The 19,361-nt window shown below is 36.5% G+C and overlaps 1 protein-coding gene across 6 annotated transcripts in view; it reads right to left on the bottom strand.

Moving 5' to 3' along the window:
* Positions 1 to 19,361, bottom strand: part of LOC114939799 (dipeptidase 1) — an 81,770-nt gene that overhangs the window by 11,675 nt on the left and 50,734 nt on the right. For all 6 annotated transcript variants that reach the window (XM_029314220.2, XM_029314221.2, XM_029314223.2 and 3 more), the window contains exons 7-9: positions 11,681 to 11,857; positions 11,224 to 11,308; positions 6,345 to 6,420 (exon numbers count right to left, since the gene is read on the bottom strand). In XM_029314220.2, coding sequence (XP_029170053.1) covers positions 6,345 to 6,420; positions 11,224 to 11,308; positions 11,681 to 11,857 — 338 coding nt within the window. The remainder of the gene's footprint in view (positions 1 to 6,344; positions 6,421 to 11,223; positions 11,309 to 11,680; positions 11,858 to 19,361) is intronic.

Here is a 19,361-nt window from a genome sequence, read left to right as displayed (position 1 = left end):
TAGAAGATTTTTTTTTAAATATGTCTGCGAAATTAATATGAAATTGGAATTGGTACATGAATTTTGCGGGACTCTGTGAAGCACAGATTAAGAGTATTTTATCTACACACTCTAAAAAAAAAATTATTAAGTTAATAAATACTTATTTCAATACTGCCAATACTTAATTCCATTGATTTGAAACAAATAAATATTCATTTATTTTGAAACTGATTGTCTTATATATCAAATATATATTTTTCACATCAAATCAATATTATTAGTTTCAAATAAATGATTTATAAGGGTGTATTGAAATAAATATTTATTCGAATTTAATAATTTTTTTCAGTGTAGACCTTTTTAAGATATTGAACATGATTTATTTCGACGATGGTTGGAAAAACAACTCGGAATATATTATATATTCAAAGAATATATATCTAACACGGATTGAATTCCGTTATATTTTTACAATATTTTGCTCTTTAATTATCAGACTATGTCCGTTCACAGAAAATGTCCACGAAAATGAATAAAATCGATGATGCTGAAACAAAAGCTAAATTACTTGCTATAAATCGACTTGACGTGCCGAATCGATAGGGTATATAAAGACTATTTCGTGTAACGACAGTTACAGAGATAAATAATTAAATCCCGGGATGCGCGAGATTGTCGAAAATATTGACCTGTCGCGAAACTATTCGACGCAGGTGTCGCCCGTCGAACCGAGAATCCGCAGTACTGTTGTAGAGTTGTTGGCTGATCACGGTCACGAATGTTATTCGTAAAATGTTATCCACGAAATTCCCAATTCTGTCTGCCACGTCGACGAGGATTGAGTCGACCCGTGTACGCGGAAAGCGTTCGTGTTCGCGTTCTCGCGCACACGCAAATACTTCTCGCCGTGGCGAGATACCCGACGGGCTAAATCTCCGTGGTATAAAAATATACGTACGCAAGCGGACCTTGTAAAAATCCGCTATCGAGAGCAACGACAACGCGGTTACCGGACATCGATCCGCCCCTTCTCGGGCTCTTTTTGCTCCCTCGTCTTGCTCTCGTGCTACCTCGTCTATTTGCCCGTCAGTACGACCGAATCGAATTCAAAAATGCCGTTTCCACGGGAAAATACGTTTCGCTCAAACCCAGTGACAGTGATTTATGGGCGAGGCTGAAAAGCGCGAAGCTCCGCCGGATCGCTTCGCGGGAAGAAGCGACACGCGGATCTCGATTCCCCTAGAGAAAACCGAGAAAGTGTCCATCGACGTTTTGTCCTTTTTCGCGAACGTGACGTTGTCAAGTGACGATAAGACTTTAGCTAGAACAATTAACTTTTTATATCGAGCACTGTATGTGTATCGTGTTATATGATTTCATTAATATCTCTCGGGAATTCAAAGCCATATTTTTCTCAGTAAGAAACAGATAACAATTACTCAATTTTTTACAAAAATTTCACATTGCATATAAATCGAGTTGAAATAAATTCTGTTTTAAAATAAACGAAGAATGACAATTTATTATCTGTTTTTTTTTTTATTTATTTATTTTCCTCAAAGATCGTTCATTCTCAATCATTTATAATTTAAGAGGAGAATCTTTTCAATGTCTTCTTCTCTCTCTTTCTTTGTGTTTACGAGAACTATCTTTTTACATTTTTCTTCAACACAGTTTCAAACTGTGCACATGTAGGTCTTTCATCATCCTTCCTTTCTCTCTGTGTAGACTTCCTCCTAAAACTTTAAACTTGATATACCGTCTTTGTTTTAACGCGACGTCTATGCGAGAACTGTAGTAAGACGGTTCTAAATTCTTTGCACTCGTACATAAACGACCGCTCCAAACGATGCTACTATAACCGGTCTGGAAACTCGACGAAGAAGCCCCGGTATGAATTTTAATCTAGCGTAAAAGCTTATTGGCCGGCAGGACTATCCGGTGCCACGTCCTGCCAGTTTTAACCTCCTCGTTTTCGCGCTTCCTGCACGTCCTGCCGTCTATTTCCGCGTGACCCACTTTTTTCTACCTTTAGAAATAATTAAATATATCCTCCGAGCTTTTTCCAACCCATCTCGTACGAATATTAGTGTTGCTTTTCGCGCCACGTGTGCGCTATCCGGTTCGCATATACGTAGCCAATGAAACTAATATCTTGTGCGATTAACCATGAAATTTTAATGACTCACTCACTAGTTTAGATGATTTTTCTTTGTTTTCTATGGCAGTGCCAGTAATTTTTTTTATTAAACGGAAATATAAATGTAAAACTTTGATCTATGTTCGGAACATAATTTTCGTAGCATTTCTGAAACATAATTTTTTTATCGACTTCGATTTAAAAGCTGACATTTTTGAAATTAGCGAATTAAAATTGTCAATCAATTGAGATTTTCAAATAAAATATCAATTTATTGGCTACGTATTTCGATCTTGCGTTATTTTACCCTGTGCGGAATTATTTGCAACTATGCATATGCAGCGATGGACATGGCGAAACGATTTGCGGATTGAAACGATCGAGATAAAAATGCAACGAGCGTAACAATAAACGAATTAATCGTTGAAGAATAAATAGCAATCGTGCTTCCGGCTTTCATAAATTCCGGACCAATTTCCTACGTGAAGGCAATGAGCCGCGTTACGCATGGGATCGAGGGCTCCCCTGTGAAATGCTTTCCGCGTTTAGCTCGTTGAAATTTTAACCACGCGCTGTCAACCGGTGGGGTTAATTTAACGTGCAATTAAGAACGCGGCGTTTCTGTCGTGCGGATTCAACGCGACTGTTTCTAATGCAGTGGCCGGTATGGCCTGTGCATGAAACTGAGGGACTACGCGATTCGTTTCCGGGACAAATTGCTGATTAATTTGGCAAATAGTTGCTGTGTCAATTTATTTATTACCAGCAACTCTCCATTTCGAATTGTTTTATTATTATTACCTTTAATCATTACGATATCTTTACTTTGTTAGTTTATAATTATGCTGACCATTTTTTTTTCCTTCTCCGAATATCTCCGTGGACTTTCTTTGCCTGATTTTAAGGATTTTATTTCTTCTTTGAAAAAATACAAAAATGTCCTTTACGTCGTTTTGTACTCATAGAAAATATTTGTAATAAATGAAGAGAGATTATGCAGGGAATTATGAAGGGAAAAAATTATGCAAATTTACGCAAATTTCATATTACAGCCTGTCAGCAGAGAATATTTCCAGAAAAAAAGTAGTTTTATACGAAGTTATTCATTGGTCTCTGCTCGTATCGGCTATTTCGGCTATTACGATTAGCACGTTGGAATTTTAACCACGAATTGTGTTAGCCGGAACGCTTCATCGTACGATTCGCCGTACGTGATCGTTCTGACCAAAAATAACGCGTGGTTCTACCTTCAAAATTAAATATACTTGCGAGAGAACAGTTTTTGTCTGCAATGAAAGCACGTTATCGAATTTATTTGCGGCGGGTTCGCCACGAATACGAATAAAAGTCTGTCGACGGATAAAATGCGCTTCGTCCTAAAAAATTCGATCGATCATTTTACTTTTCACGTGTTCGCTAGAAAATATATATATCATCAATGTTCCCAGGATTTTCAATTTTCAACGTAAACTCGTTACGGAAGGTTTGAAGGAAAGAAAATACTAAAACAAGGAAGAATGGCGCTTTTCTCTTTTTTTTTCTCTTACGAGTTTCCATACACGACGCCATTATATTTTGCCTTTTTATCGTATAATTTTTAACTATCAAACGCGCGAATGTGTTATGCGCGCGAAAAGGTAATAGTTTTTTTTTTGCTATCACGACGGGTGTAACGCTTTAAATTCCAGGTTGCCACGGCAGATATTAAACTTCCTTTCTTTCGTAGCGCGAAAAGCTGGAAACATGGGGTAGAGGAAACAAGCATTGTTTCCATTCCGATGCGACATCTTTCTTGAGATTCCGGCCGTTCGTATAGCCATCTAAGTACGTTCTTGTTATTCGCATCGTTCTTCTTGAAACCGTCGCATTCGAGGATCTTAGACTTTGCGAGGAAACCGTGACACGTTTAAGAATGAACGCGAAAATAATCTTTACGTAGATTTCGCAATAAAAGCAATAAAAGATGCAACGTAGCATCGTGTCGGATGCTGACGCATTCATATTATCAATTTTGATTTACTATGATTGAATGTGAAACCACTTTAATAAAGTTTTGATTTGTCCAGCATTCTTACCGCAAATAAATTGAATTTAAATGAAACAATATCGAGTTGTGTGGATTGTTTCGCATTTAAAGTTGATAAATTTTAAACGACTATATACAATATCAATCAAAGATTTAAAAATTGGAAATATTTATAACGTGAAATTTAAACATTTCTTTCCAATAAAGTTGGTTTAATAAAATTTAGTTTCCCATTTCTGTTAACTGAATGCAATTAATTATAATTATAAATGTTGCATGCCGTGTTTTAAAAATATTCTTCTATCTCTAAAATTATCGATAAATATTAAAAATTAATTTACACATATTTATATGTAAAAATATCGTTAATTCAAAACACGATTTAATATCAAGTATATCTATGTTTTTATTTAAAAAAGTCGCAGTAATGGAATATTTATATGAAAACAGTAAAAATAATTTGTGTAAAATAAAATTTTGGGTAGAATATATGTTTTCCAATACATCAGTAATTAATAATTTATATTCGTTTATTAAACTTCGTTTGCCTGTTTTGCAGTTTTTCTCTGAATTTCACGCTTTGATTCAATTTATTTGCTCGTGAAAAGCATAAATGGAAGCTCACATAATAAATACATATACATATATATATATATATATAATAAATATATTTAAAATGAGGACACGTACTTTTTTTCATTTTTATACGTTATGCCTCTCTTATTGGGTATCGAATTATCATTTTAGATTTAAATTGAAATTAAATTTATATATAGTTCTTAAGTTCAAGTTTATTCATAAATTATACTAGTAAATACCGTTATATTTGCGTTAGCACATATTTACTTTTCCGATTTCCCCACATTTGTATTCGATATTATCGCTGTACAAAAATACGGGAAAAGCCGTATATCGCGACGGTTCGATCAGCGGTGTGCCTTTTACGTCGTTTTTCTTCTTTATCGTTTGGTCTGCAAATCACGCTTCGATGCATCCACGCTGTTTTTCAATCCTCTACCATATACATCAGACACAACCACGTGTGTTTTTTATGCGGATCCCCGGGAACTCAACAACTTTTTAGTCATTCTCTATCGCCCTCAATTTACTTATGGTTAGAGCTGTTTTTCTGTGTTCACATCTCTCTCCTCCTCTCTCTCTCTTCTGCTTTTTCATGCTCTCTCAATTTTTTCGTGAAAATTAATGGGTAGGGGCTGCGATTTCAGCGATGCTCGTGCTTCAAGGGATCGGTATTTTTCGAACAAAAAAAAGAGTTGGTCACGCGGGCGCGCGCGTGTTTACTCGATTTTCACAGTTATTTAACACGCTTCGTGCATGTACCTTTATCTCAAGTTATCACGGCAAAGAAGAACTCTGCGAATTGTTTCTGCACCGAACAGACTGCGTGAGAAGTGTAACAAAGGCGGGAATAATGGACGGAAATAATGTCGGTTGTTCGGTAACAAACGGCTGAATACCGCATCGCGTATCTCGCGAGAACGATTTTATATATGGAATTCTTTAAAAATGCATCCGTACAATAATTTTCTTCTCCTCGCAACGTTCGGGAGAAATAAATAGACTTGGAACGATATTTATGAAGTCATCTTGACTAAACATTTTTCATGTGTACGCATTATTTTCCCTCCATTCCTATCTTACTTTCGGATAAGCGAGATGTATCGGAGTCGAATAGTCTGAATATCTATCCGAAATCGAAACCAGTAATCTCTTCTCTTCTCATAAATTTTGGAGACTTTAACTATCTCCGAGTCTCACAAAGTCACAAATGATCGGTAGCGCTGTACGTATTGATTTACACCGCGACCTAAATCCAAAGGTAACCGAAAACTTTCCTACGTTTGCACTAATTTACAATCAGCTCGACGGAACTAGTACGTAGAGGGAAAACACCCTTACGAATTCACGTTCCCATTTGACAGAAAAATATTTGTATTAGTGCGATTGCTATTTGACATTATAAATTAGTTACTATCGTATGATCGGTTTTGAATATTGCGATTATCTTATTACTTTAATCATTTTCTTCCATTAATTACGGCACTTGATGGAACATGAAAAAATTGGTTTGCCATTCTTTCTCTTTTTGTATTTTCGAAACTTTGATTTTAATATCCATCTCATTTTTGACGTATATATAACGATATATGATTTGAAATGTACAATTATACTTACAAATTGATCCCGTCGTATCCGGCTCCGATTCCGACGTGATCCACCCCGGCGATCTTTCGCACATGATTGATGTGTGCTGTAACATATCACGAAAATTGCACGTATTACGTAATCGTCGTAATGCCCGCTGCGCTTAGCGTACTGCGATATACGGAACTCATTTGCCATGTAACGAGGAAAATTACATTTGCCACCCTAACCACGAACTACGGTGAACTCGCTGAATGCAGACAGGACGACGATTTTTCAACAACGATTAATATACTGTGTCACTTTTTCTCGAGAGCCACAAAGAAAATTACCTACACTTATACGTTTCATTCGTTTCCATTGTTGCGTCCGCCCGAGCAATGTATTTTTACGCGATTTGATGTACAACGTTCTCTCCTCTCGCAGCTGCATTCGTATCCAAGTTGCCGTGGTTGTTAATCATAATACAGCGCGAGGCGCATAATAAATTTTGCTTTGAATATAAGAGAATATTGCGCTTGTGCAAATTGGATAAGTAATTCGTTGATGTTGCGCGCCGGACTCATCTTCCTGTTTATGTAAGTTGCAAGGGATGATAAATTAATTAACAATTTTACTGCGATTGAATTGCAAAAAGAGAAAAAAGAGTTGGAACAAAATTCAAAGAAGCGCGGTAACAATTTTCAATTGATATATATCCGGTGAGTGAGATTGAAGCAAATTATGTTCTGCTTACTGCTAGCTTTGTAATCATGTTTGTAAATACAATTTTCACCACTAGATAAATTTCAAAGTATACTTCTTCTCTTGCGCGTCCGCGTCGAGGATGGATAAAATCGAATAATAATTTGAACATGTATAATGAAATCGCGAATGCACGCATAAACAATGAAAATTTGCATATCCGTCACACGGATATTATTGTTAACTCGGGAATTGCATGCGCGCGCCTGCACATATAATTTACATCTCGGTGACCTAATACATCACGAGTATAATTACATCGAGCGAAAAACACAAAATTCAAAAAACAATTTTATACTCTCATCAGAATTATGAACAAATTTCACATCTCAGCTAATTCAACAAATCGCATTACTTGTCATCGCGAGAGAATTATCATAGAAAAGAAAACAATTTGTTATATTTTTCATGTTATATTTCTACTAATAGTTTGTTTACATAACTAAATAAGATTATTTTTCAATTAAAAAATTAATAATAAAAATGCTGTTCTTCTATATATATCATTTGTTGCGTTAGTAAATTTTTCGTCAAAATGGATATAATATTCAAATATTGTTTGAATTTTACAAAATTTAACATTTTGACAATATTAGCTATCGGATAATTATTATCTACTTTTTAAGCTATTTTCTTTCTCTCTCTCTCACACGTACAAAAATATTTATTTAATAATATTAAGGCATTCATGAAAGCTCGTCTCATTTACCTTCAGTGTACGTAATAGATAATGATATGGTATACGTGCATTTTGAACGAACGCAACATGCATAATCAATCGAATAAATGACATAATTCATAGTCGATCAGGCTGTAGAATAACGGCGTGCATCATTGCACCGTAATTTTGTTCGAGCTCGAGTTTCTACGAAGCGGAACATATCAGAAACGTCATAGATTTCGATTTTCGTGTTTGCGCCCCACGTTGTTCTCGCGCGTTATCTCCATTATATCGTAAATTATATGTCGAACGGCTCGGCGTAACGCGGCAAGGTCTTTCAAAATTGATCATTATTCGTCGAGTCATGTCGTTATCGAGCATTAGCTCAAAATTACGTAACGCGGGGTATAATGCGGAGACCAGCAGATAAGCCTAGCATTAAAAATTCTGATTTCAATAATAAAAAAAAGAAATGAGAAATTCTGCATACACACCTGAATATTTAGATATTTTTTTTAGATCTCACGTATTTTTATCAAAATTAAAAAATTATTTGTATCGTAATTTCAGCTGTAAACACGTCTAAAAGATAAGGGAGCAAAATGTTGACGATTTGCATAAAGATTTCTAAATGTTTCACCCTTAAAGAAACGAACGACTTTGTGGCACGATTGGTGCATGTTGTCATAAACGGAAGGAATTGCATTTGCATTGCATCTCGTCGTAACAGTTATGCCATTAGCAGGTCGCTGTGAGATCTTTCGATTTGCATGTACGATGTAAACAGCACGTTGACGTTTGTTTGGGCAGAATAACGTGCGAATGCGTCTGTTGAGATGCAACGTAGGTGTATTTTGATGTTTCGCGGGAGAGAAGTACGCATAGAATCTAGTCATACAAAGCGGGAACGAAGAAGCATCGCGCTTGTGTAAATAATGTAAACATATTGCTCGCGAAATATTACCATATATTATTTAATACGAAACAGACCAATTAAGGATAATTAAAAATTTCCTATTAAATATATTATCTCATTCATGGATTGAAAGTGATTTCGAAGAGAATAAATTATAATTGTACAAATATAATTTGCATTGCAATTATTGTAAAATTTCTCGATTATATATAATTCGCAAATCATTCAATTAGGAAAGCAAATAGAATTACGTGTCGTGCAAGTTAAATAAAAGGGACCATATGGGAATCGAAGGTACCTTCCGTAGTCGTGAATATAATGACAGATAGGCAGGATAAATACACATATACTCTTTTCGCGCGGATAAACTGCGAGCGACGCAAATCGAGAAAATTGCATTCGCGCACGGTAAACAAAGAAGCAGTCATTCGGCAAACGTAATGCGCGGAGAATTGCGAGCTGCGATATCGCGTTATTATTAACCGGCGCGCGACTATGGGATCAGCTGTGCTCCGCCGAATGAGCAACGCGCGGGAGAATGAAACGATGCGATGCGAAACGGCCGGGATGCGGAAAACGAGAGGGAGGAAAACGGCGAGAGATGGTGAGAATCAATCATGAGCGTAATACCGCTATGCGAATGCTCAATCCGACGAATCGGCTCGCGCCAAGTCTCGAAATTATAATTTCGCGCGCCCGATATATATAACGCGCACCCATTTCCCGTCCATAATTTTCTTCGTCCCGCTTTCCCCACGGCGGACATAATTTTCTCCGCGGCTCTGTAACAGTCGATGTAAAGCAATTAGAGATGCCGCCCGCGGAAGGAAACGATTATTCAGGCACCCGCATCACGCCGGATTACGCATCCGCGGCGCGACCCATCCGGGCCATAGCGATTATTATTATTATTATTATTATTATTCGAGCCGGTAGTATTCATTCGTTCGTTCTTTCCTTTCTTTTGTCGCGAGTTTTCCGAGATGCGCAATTTGACGTTTCGATATCGCGCGAGAGAGAAATTCACAGCGGTTCTCGTATCCGAGGACGAGATGCCTTCTGTATCTCGGAGCGATATTATCCACGTCGCACCTGCTTATTCTTATGGAAGGTGCATGGAAACAGTGGAAAATGGCGACATGGGATTATTACGATCCTAGTAAAACTACAAATCTTGCGGGGTTCTCCGGAGTTTGCATCCCGCGAGATCCCCGAGAGATTAGCGCGAGAAAAATGAACGAAATTAAAGAATTTATTATCTCGCGTCTATTATCTTCGTGGATTAAGAATTATGACATTTTCCTAACGCCGCGTTTTCTCGACTCTTATTTAACGGAGTGAGAGAGAGAGAGAGAGAGAGAGAGAGAAGGTAAACGTCCTGTGTGTGTCGATCTCGTTTCTCCTTCTTGTAGATCTGGAAAATTCGCGTTCTATGTACAAAAACTGACACCGCTTGGCAATACCGTAGAACGGAATTGGCTGCACCCGCGGGAAAACGTCACTTTTTTGTCACATTTGCCTTTAGAGACGCTCGGGTTTTCGTAAAATGCATTTAGAAGCGCGGCTTAGCTGCGCAAAGTGTGAACTTTGGATTACGGTGCATACACACACACGACGTTCTCGGTTTTCGCAATCGATCTCGCTCGAAAGTAGAGAGTTAACTTTATCAGAAACGGCATACTTGAAATACCGCGGGAAAAGTTACAGTAATTACTACAATGCAATGAAATTTCATCCTTTTTTTCAGATTGCTTAACCTGTCTAAATTAATAATTTAAATTGACGTATTTCGAACGAGAAATATGATATTTCATTTCAATTTAATCTCAGAGTACATCGGAGCTACGTGCTCTCGATTAAAATTCCGTTTTCACAATCCCTATATTTAATTTGCATTATATATACACATACATATATACATACAGAGCTGATTTACATTATCGATACGGCCTCAAATGTTAATAACTTCGAAACTTTAAGCATCTCTACAATAATGCAAATAAGATAGCAAAAAGAAAAAAATGTTGGTTTTTGCGACGTCAACGGTGATTTTGAAAGACTAGTTGGCTTAGTCGCGGAGACCATGTCAGTCGTGAAAAAAGAAACTAAGTGCGATAATCTTCTCAATTAACCTTTACTGTGAAATATAAGAGCGGGCGATTGTTATCGCCTGCTCAAAGCTAGAGAAGATAAAAGCGCGTCAAAGTAACGTTGATTACAGAGAGAAAGAAGTTAATGAAGAAAATTTTATTCAATGCCCCAATTTTTTATCTCATTTCGGAGTACAGACGGAAAAATATTAATGCGAGTTAATAGCCAATTTCATCAGATGTCCGATGATCGTATTGTATGCGCGCGTTATGTTTTATTTTCAAAATACCGTGATAATGGCACATTTCGGTAAACAAATATCGCGCGCTTTAAGCTTGTATAATATCCACCTCGATAATTGGAGTTTATTTTCGAAAATTTTATTATCGTACGCTATTCAAGCCATTTGTAATATCCGTTTTTACGTTGTTCATATATTAGGTTTTACGCAAATGCGAACGTATTAAAATTAAAATTGAATAATTCTTATCGCTTACCTGCTACATCCTCGAGCGTTGATTTTTCGCCACAGCTGATAAAATGGGGATAGAAGGATACCATAACTATACCACCGGTCTGCGCCTTCGAACAAAATGTTCATATTTTTTTTTAAATATCTAATTAAATATCGTGATCTTTGATTAAAAATAAACTATGAAAAAATAATTTGTTCATACTCGTTTTTGATAACTCTTTAGAAGCAAAAATATATATATACAAAAAATTATATACTCTAGTATGAGACTATTAATATAATTATAATTCATGAAAATCTAGAGTTAAAAAGAATATAAGATAAATTAATTATCATATATAATATTTACTGAGAAAAATAGATATATGTATAGAAGCATTAAATCTTTGAAGCAATTACATATAAATCTGCTTCGTATATATATAAGTTAAAACGTTGCATGCATTTATCTTTGACTTTCGCTATCTAGAGGCACTTACCAAAAGTTGCAGCGCGTGGTCAGGCACATTTCGCGAGGAATTGCAAAGGGCGTGAGCGCTGCTGTGACTGAAAATCACCGGTGCTCTCGATGTTGCCATGGCGGCCAGCATCGTGGGCACCGAGACGTGGGAGAGGTCCACCATCATCCCAAGTCGATTCATCTCCAACACGACACTCTGAAAAATCCCTCGGTCGTTAAATAGTTTCGATATTCGCGAATTCTCGCGATATGGCACCGAGACATCGCGGCTTCAATGTCGAGAAAGGCTGCGTCATCTTTAGAATATTTTTACGATAGATTGACACTAATCCAGATTATATATAGCGATTCGAAGGGATTCATTGTGTCATCTCGACGACAGTGTAGTCATGCAACCCTTTATCAATTCTTCGTTTCACGACTTTTTTATAGTCTTGATAAGTTTTGAATGATCTATTTGAGAGTATCTTCCCTTGTTTATTTTTATAGCTTTCTTAAGATTGAAGTCAGACTGACAGAAGGTTAGTTACGTTTATCTGCCAGGTTACTTTCAAAATTAAATTTCGCAATAGTGATGAAGCGAATGGACTAGTTTAGTTTATAGTCCACACACGTTAGGTCAGTGACACTTATTGCGCGAATCGGATTGAAGTTTAGAACGAATTATTTCTAAAGCTAAAATCCCGAGAAGAATGCCAATGCGAGAGATAGTAGCCGTTGAATAGATCGAAATGTCGGATTTTCTAGTGCCCATTAATCGATACGTTTAGGAGATAACAATATCATGTAAGATTTGTAGAACGAAATTCTTGTAATTTATATTGCAAAATATTAATAATGTGATATTGTTTGAACACTTTAATATAAAATAATCTCGTAATAAAATCAGATTTTATTTTAATAATTTAATATATTAAAAAAATTAAAATCTTTCTCTCATAGATCTTTTGGAACAACTACGTCAAAAACAAATTCAGAAAATTATAATGAGACCACTAACAAAATATTAGCGTTAAAGAGAAGTATATTTTTAAATACATGTGTATTTTATTAACAATAGTATTTCAATTTTTTGAAATCAAAATTAAACTTGCTAAACGCTTTGACACGGAAGAATTATGTTAGGAGCTCCTTGTTAGGAGCCAAGTTGTTGCACGAATTCCGATTTTTTTCCTGTACGGAGAACGTTATCTCCGTTAAACGAGAATGCTTTGTTAAACTGGCAACGTGATAAACTGAACGTCTAAGGATTCCTTCTCGACTTTCTTATTCCCCACAGCTTTGCCATAGTTGTGTGTGCTTGTTCTTTTTTTTCTCTCGTAACTCGTGACGAATTCTTAGCGTAACTTCCGTCTCGTTTTCATTGTGGATGCTTCAAGTACGAGGCAACGAGACGGAATTCTCTCGTGATGTTGACAGATAAATAAAGAATACTTCAACGTGTATGTGCGAGGGAATCTGGTAACAGATTGAGTGACGTGTTAAATGGAGAATTATTAAGAAATACATAAACTTCTTGGGCGTTAAAAATTTAACAGTCAAATTGTTGCACGATGAACGTTTTTATTTTACAATCTATTTTTCAGAAAATTAAAACGCGCGTCTCTTTATAACAAGATTTGAGCAAATTTTTAGGAATTAGAGAGAGTTAGCGAATAATCTCATTGCATAGAATCATCGCAAGAGAAGAGTGCGGTTGGGATTGGATACGTGCGAGTGACACGCGATAGGGTGGTTTTGCTGGTCCGAGAAGTCTTGATGAAAAGGAGAGAAAGAGGAAGGATAGAGAAAAAGGGAAAGAGAGAGAGAGAAGGAAATGCGTAAGCCTGGCTCAAGCGATTCTTTTCCATTATTCAAGCAATTTATTTTCTGAAGAGGCATCTCATGTGTTTGCGATCTAACCAGACTTTTCACTCCGTTTACCTCCCCTTTATCTAGAAACGCTAAATTTTAATGGAATTCGAGAACTAACGAGACCCAGAACAAGAAACGATTGCGATTAATTTATTTACAGTTCTGTTTCTATTTCGGTAAAGTGGATGCTTTATTTTAATGTATTGATTTTATGATAGAATATTTTTTATCCGCGCGAAAAGATGTAATTTACAAGTCATTTAAACAGGAAAATGAACTCATGTGCCATTATAGGTAGAATATATAATAAACATTTGATTGATGAAGAGGAGAGAAGTCTCTTTTAAGGGACATTATTGCCCTAATCTATGATCTTGCTACTCCCCCAGCACATTTATAGTAAATTTATTTCTTTTGGAGGATGATAATACATATTTTTTCTGGTTATTGGAAGAGTTCACCCTCTAGGATCTCCCGGGTATGTTAAGGTGGAGCAATGGTGGTAGTTGGTGCGACCTATCGGCCGACAGGATGACGAATAAGTTTCATTCTCCCATGAGTCCTTTTGAAAGGTATCCACTCGTATCATAGATACGTTTTTCCATTCATTGCTCCCTCAGGTATTTTTTGGAGCGAAAATCGAAGAAGGGATCGGGGCATTTATTCATTTTCTTTTCACCCCTGTGTTTAATTTTTTTACCTTTGACCCCGAGGCGAAATTAATTCACTTCGATCAGAAATATTGAAAAATTATAAAATTGATTTTTTCTACTTATAATGTTATTCAATATACATGTAGAAGTAAAATTTTATTTTACTTTTATGGAACATCTCCAATTGCTTCAATTTCAATTTTATTAAGACTTTCTTCTTGTAAATTTGATGTATTACAATTTCAATTTAAATAAGTATATTATAAACATTATATATATATTTGATTTGAGACATTTTTAAACAGACTATAAATTGAGATTTTTTAGAAAGCAGACTGTAGAGTAACTCAGCAATTTTTTATTTACTTTATTTTTAATACATAGAAAAGAATTTGACAAAAATTTTAAATTTTTTAAAAATTTTGAAGAGATAAAAGTTTCAATTGAAAATTCTTTCATTAATAATAATAGGTCTTATTAAATCTTTCGAAAAAAATCAAACATTTTTTTAAAATAAAATTTTTCAATGAAATAAGTTTAATAACTTATCTGTAGCAACTATTAATATCTCCGTGATCGATTATATCATTGAGAAATGTAACGCATGTTACATACGCAGCAATTACTCCGATTAAGCTATGTACATTTTCGAAATCTGTGACGTTCGAAATTGAACTTCCCGAAATTATACTGGTTTCAATCCCCGCAATTCCAATGTCGCTTTCCGGGGGATGCATTTTCCACTCGAGAGGTCCGCCCGATCGAAGCGGACTAGCTAAATCTCGGACAAGATTCCAGTGCGGATCGCTTCCGCGGAGACAAAGGATCAGCGGGTGACGTCTCGCCTTGGTCTCGCATAGGAAATTGCGCAATTTGAAATGTCGAAAGTTTTTCCGGGATGGGTGGTCCAACCCGGGAATCGGAGCCGAGAGCAAGTCGGGCCGAAAATACGCCTCTGTTCGGGTATATACATATATATACATATATACATGAAACGTTCTCGCTTTGATTGATTCAAGTTGGCGGTGACGCCAGGATGGTCGGTCATCCTGCTCTTTCTCGATGGTAAAACTTACCACGTCTGCAGCACAGCCGCGCTTTACCGTCAACACCTACGACCGCCGTTATCGTCCAACTTCAGTTTGCGAAACTGTCGACGCTCTACCGACTATTTAGACGCGAACTCCTAGAACAAGCTATCGCATCTGGCCTCAAAAGGGCGCGGCCGGTCAACCCATAACGCTTTCAGAAACTTATTGGCCAGCTGTACTGCCATATTGCGTCTTTGTGAACATCCGCGTTGCTCTTTCGGTATCTGGCTGTGAATTAATTCACAAACTGTTGCGGAAACTATCGCAGCTTTCCTCGGATTGCGAAAATTGATCCTGCATAAATCGACATACACACAGTCGCAAGTTTTGTGCACTTTCTTATTCTAGTTTGCAGTATAGAAAGACGTTATTTTTCCTAAAGAAAATATTACGAAATAATATAATAGTAAATAATCTTTCCCAACTGGTCTTTTTATTCGTAACAAATTATTTATTTCCAATTTGAAAAAAAGCGCTATAATAGTTATTGCAGACTTCCGATAATATTATAACATATTACAGTTATTATATTCGGAGAGTCGAGTTCACCGTTATGTTAAAATGAATTAAGTCTTATCTGTATCTCTCTCGAGCGACTTCAACAAGAATGAAAATCGATTTTGGTAGGAGCTCACTAAAGTTTGCCAATGAGGTAAGAAAGGAACGTGCCCGCGCCGCGGCATGAGGATGAGGGACAAGAAGTAAAAAGCGGGAAAGTTAATAAAGGGCCAGTGTGTACGAAAGTTTAGCGGACTACGAGATGGTCCGCGGATCTCGGGATTTAAGACCGAGTGGACCCTTCTCCGGGAAGAAAACGATAATGCAGTTTTAAAGAGCCTCGATATAGCTCGCGAGAGCGTTAATGCGCGAGAGGCGCTGCGCGAACTTTATGAAATTAAGGGAGGCGGAAGGCTGCAATATTGATAACGTCGCGAAGTCGACCGTGATAAGTAGTTAATACCGGTTGGCTCGCAAGACTCGCTCTCGGATGCGAGACAAGTATTTCGACGGCGCGATTAATGCTCCTACGTCGAAGCCTCTGAGAAATGATCCTGCGAAAGAAATATCGACTATTCCTCACACGTATAACCCATTTCTTCTAACTCTTATCCTTTTTTCGCGAAATATTAACCTATTGTCCTCGGAAGTGTCTGGGATAGTGCGGCATAATAAATCACCTTCTACAGCTCGCTCGCTTTCTCTTCTTTTTTTTTCTCTCTCTCTCTCTTTTCTTTTACCCGTTCTCTTTTCCTTTTACTTTTACGGAAGTTTTTATCCTGTTTATTACAATCCCATTCGATTCCATCGAAGCTTTACGAAGCGATTAATCATAGAAGAAGTAAAGTTGTGTTTCAACAGAAACGTATATCGAAGAGCGAAAGCTTATATCCGCATTCAATAAAGTGCTCTACGTAGGAAATCATACATTTACCTATATCTATTGTTCAATTTTATTTTGCATATTTATTTATCGAAATGCAGGCTTATATTCGCCCTTAAACGCATATTCAGGTCGAACGACGCGCAAAAAGAATTCCTCGCCCTACTTTGGGCCTTCTGTGATCTTCCTGCACCTTGTTCCTTTTCCGTGATTTTAGTCTGCGCTCTAAGGGCTTTGCCGAAGCAATTAAGCGAGAGCATCAGGGTGTGACTGAGTGTGCTTTTAGCGCGAGAGGCAGCAACGATCCGTAGATATCGGCCACTTTTCGTGTGCGCATGCACGCGAGATGCATATCGTATTCGACGGATCACTCTCTAACGCGAACGTGTGCGCGCCTATATAAGTGCACGTCGGGAGATGCGCACACGTCGCATCGATACAAAGAATCACGTAGAAGGTTGGAAAACGTAGCTTCGGGATATAAGGGAAAGAGTCTTCGTACGCCTGGTGATACCGAGAGAGCGAAGCTATCTTCCGCTTTTCTCGTACGTGGCAGATCATGAAAGCGCGATAGTAGTCCTCTATCTTCTTTTCGAAAGCTCTATTGCAGATGGCTGATTAAATCGCTGATTCAATCGCCTTGATACGATGTAGACAATTCGAAATCAAACGACCCAAGTATCGTCACATATCGATCCTTTTGATTCAATTATATAAAGAAATAATAATGTAGGTATAATAAATATAGATGCAAAAAGTAGAGCAGAGATATTTAATCTAAAAGCAATTTAAAGACAGTTAAAATATACTTAATTTGTCTTTGACGCAATCTTCTTTTAATTTACAATAATGAAAGTCTTCATTCATAATGTCTTCTTTTGTTGTTATGATTTTATTTTAAGGAAACTTTTTTTACGCGCGATTACTAGTTTACAACTATTTTAAAAAATTATTTAACAAAAAACTAGGATCTTTTAATTTAATTTCTTTTTGCGACAAATTTGTTCATGTACAAAGAATTATGCAAGTTCATTTCAATTTTATAAACTTATGATCGTAATTTTTTGTTACGCGTTAAGTCAAGTTAATTTTGAAATGCAATTTAACGCATCAGCGATATTTGCTTCGTTCTTCACTTGGTTGAGCATTCGCATTTCCAATTTTTGGTAGTCTCTCATCGTAAAATGCAAATCACAAAAATGCTCGGCATAATCAACAAAGGCGCGTACCTATTTTAATTTTAAACTTTTATTTCGTTTCAAGATTTTTTTCTACACCTTTGTAAACATTCATATTTTTTGACGCTCTTTTGATATATGTACATATATTTCTTTTTTATTGTTTGGAGTTGCAAATAATCGGTTTTTTTAAGTTAATGTTTGGAAGAATGTAAAAAAAATCACGCGCGGACATTAATTAAAAAGATTTTTTTTAGAGATGTGAAACAATTTTTATTAGATTTTAAAAAAATAACTAAAATTTCTGCACATAAAATATTTTATTTACTCGTATTTATTCTTAAATAACCTATTTTATGCGAAGCGAAATCTGACGCTTTATTGTCGAAACGAGTATTCGTTTGGAGAGATCATTCTACAATAGATAACTATTAGAAAGATCAATATAAAGGATTTTGCAAATTACACTGTTTCATTTTTAAATAATCGATAAACTGCAATACCTTGTGCATATTCTCAATATCGCAGTTCCTCTTTTCTTCTCTCTTTTCTTTCACAATTCGACACTTATTTACATATTTCGTTATAGTATTGCGACGTGAGTCGTGATAACCGCGTTTTTCTTTTACGAAAGTTTTCCCACTAGAACGATCACCTTGGTCAAGGGGAATGGACTGGAAGGGAGCGGGATGAAACGGTCCAGGTATCGGATCCTGGTACTTTTCTCGTAAAAGGCGGCTTCCGTACACACGACCGCTTCATTGCTCGCTAGACGAGCAAGGCTTTGATATTATAGCTCACAAGTGTTTCTTTTAATATCTTTATATGAGAAAAAAAATGTAGAAAGATTATCTTATTTCTATTGCGATAAAACAATGATAATATTATGAAAATTTCTCGGAATTGAATGACAAAGGAAAGACAATAATTCTTCGAGGAATTTTCATTTCAAGACAATTAAGACATCGCAGAACATAAATATAATAGGAAACGACGAGGCAACTAGTTACGAGAGTGTATTCTGCAATAAGGGCTTTTCATCATAACGCGAGAGTCAAATAATGATTTTAAAGTAATGTCGAGAAAGCTTAATGTATACATCAAAGGGATCGGAGGAACGCTCGTTAAAACGAAGGGCACGTTCTTTTATGGCATCGAGGTAAGGAGATCTGTGTGACGGCTTCTCTCTTTTGAAACTTTAGTTCTTCTGGGATATCGCCAGGAATTTTCAGCGAGTGCTTGAAGAGCTGTTTATTGCTCAGGTGTAGGTGAGAAATGATGCGGATACAGGTTCGAGGCATAAAAGAAAAAGCGAGGGATCATATATAAAAGCCTCTATATCGCAAGACGGGTGTTGCGATATGGGTGCTAACGAAGCGGAAAAAGAGTACACATTCTTTTTGGATTGTTACACGAACGGTATACGAATTTGTATATATCTATATACATATATCAAACGTTATTCCATGAAATCACGCGTAAAAATGGATAGGACCATAAATGTATTCACTTTCAGTATCTCGCACGCTTTTAAATTTTAGAT

This window comes from Nylanderia fulva, unplaced genomic scaffold (genome assembly GCF_048542155.1).
Source record: "Nylanderia fulva isolate GAGA-0341 unplaced genomic scaffold, ASM4854215v1 Scaffold41, whole genome shotgun sequence".
In the NCBI taxonomy this organism is placed as follows: domain Eukaryota; kingdom Metazoa; phylum Arthropoda; class Insecta; order Hymenoptera; family Formicidae; genus Nylanderia; species Nylanderia fulva.
The sequence above is the reverse complement of the archived record's forward strand: the minus strand, read 5'-3'. Positions and strand labels throughout refer to the sequence as shown.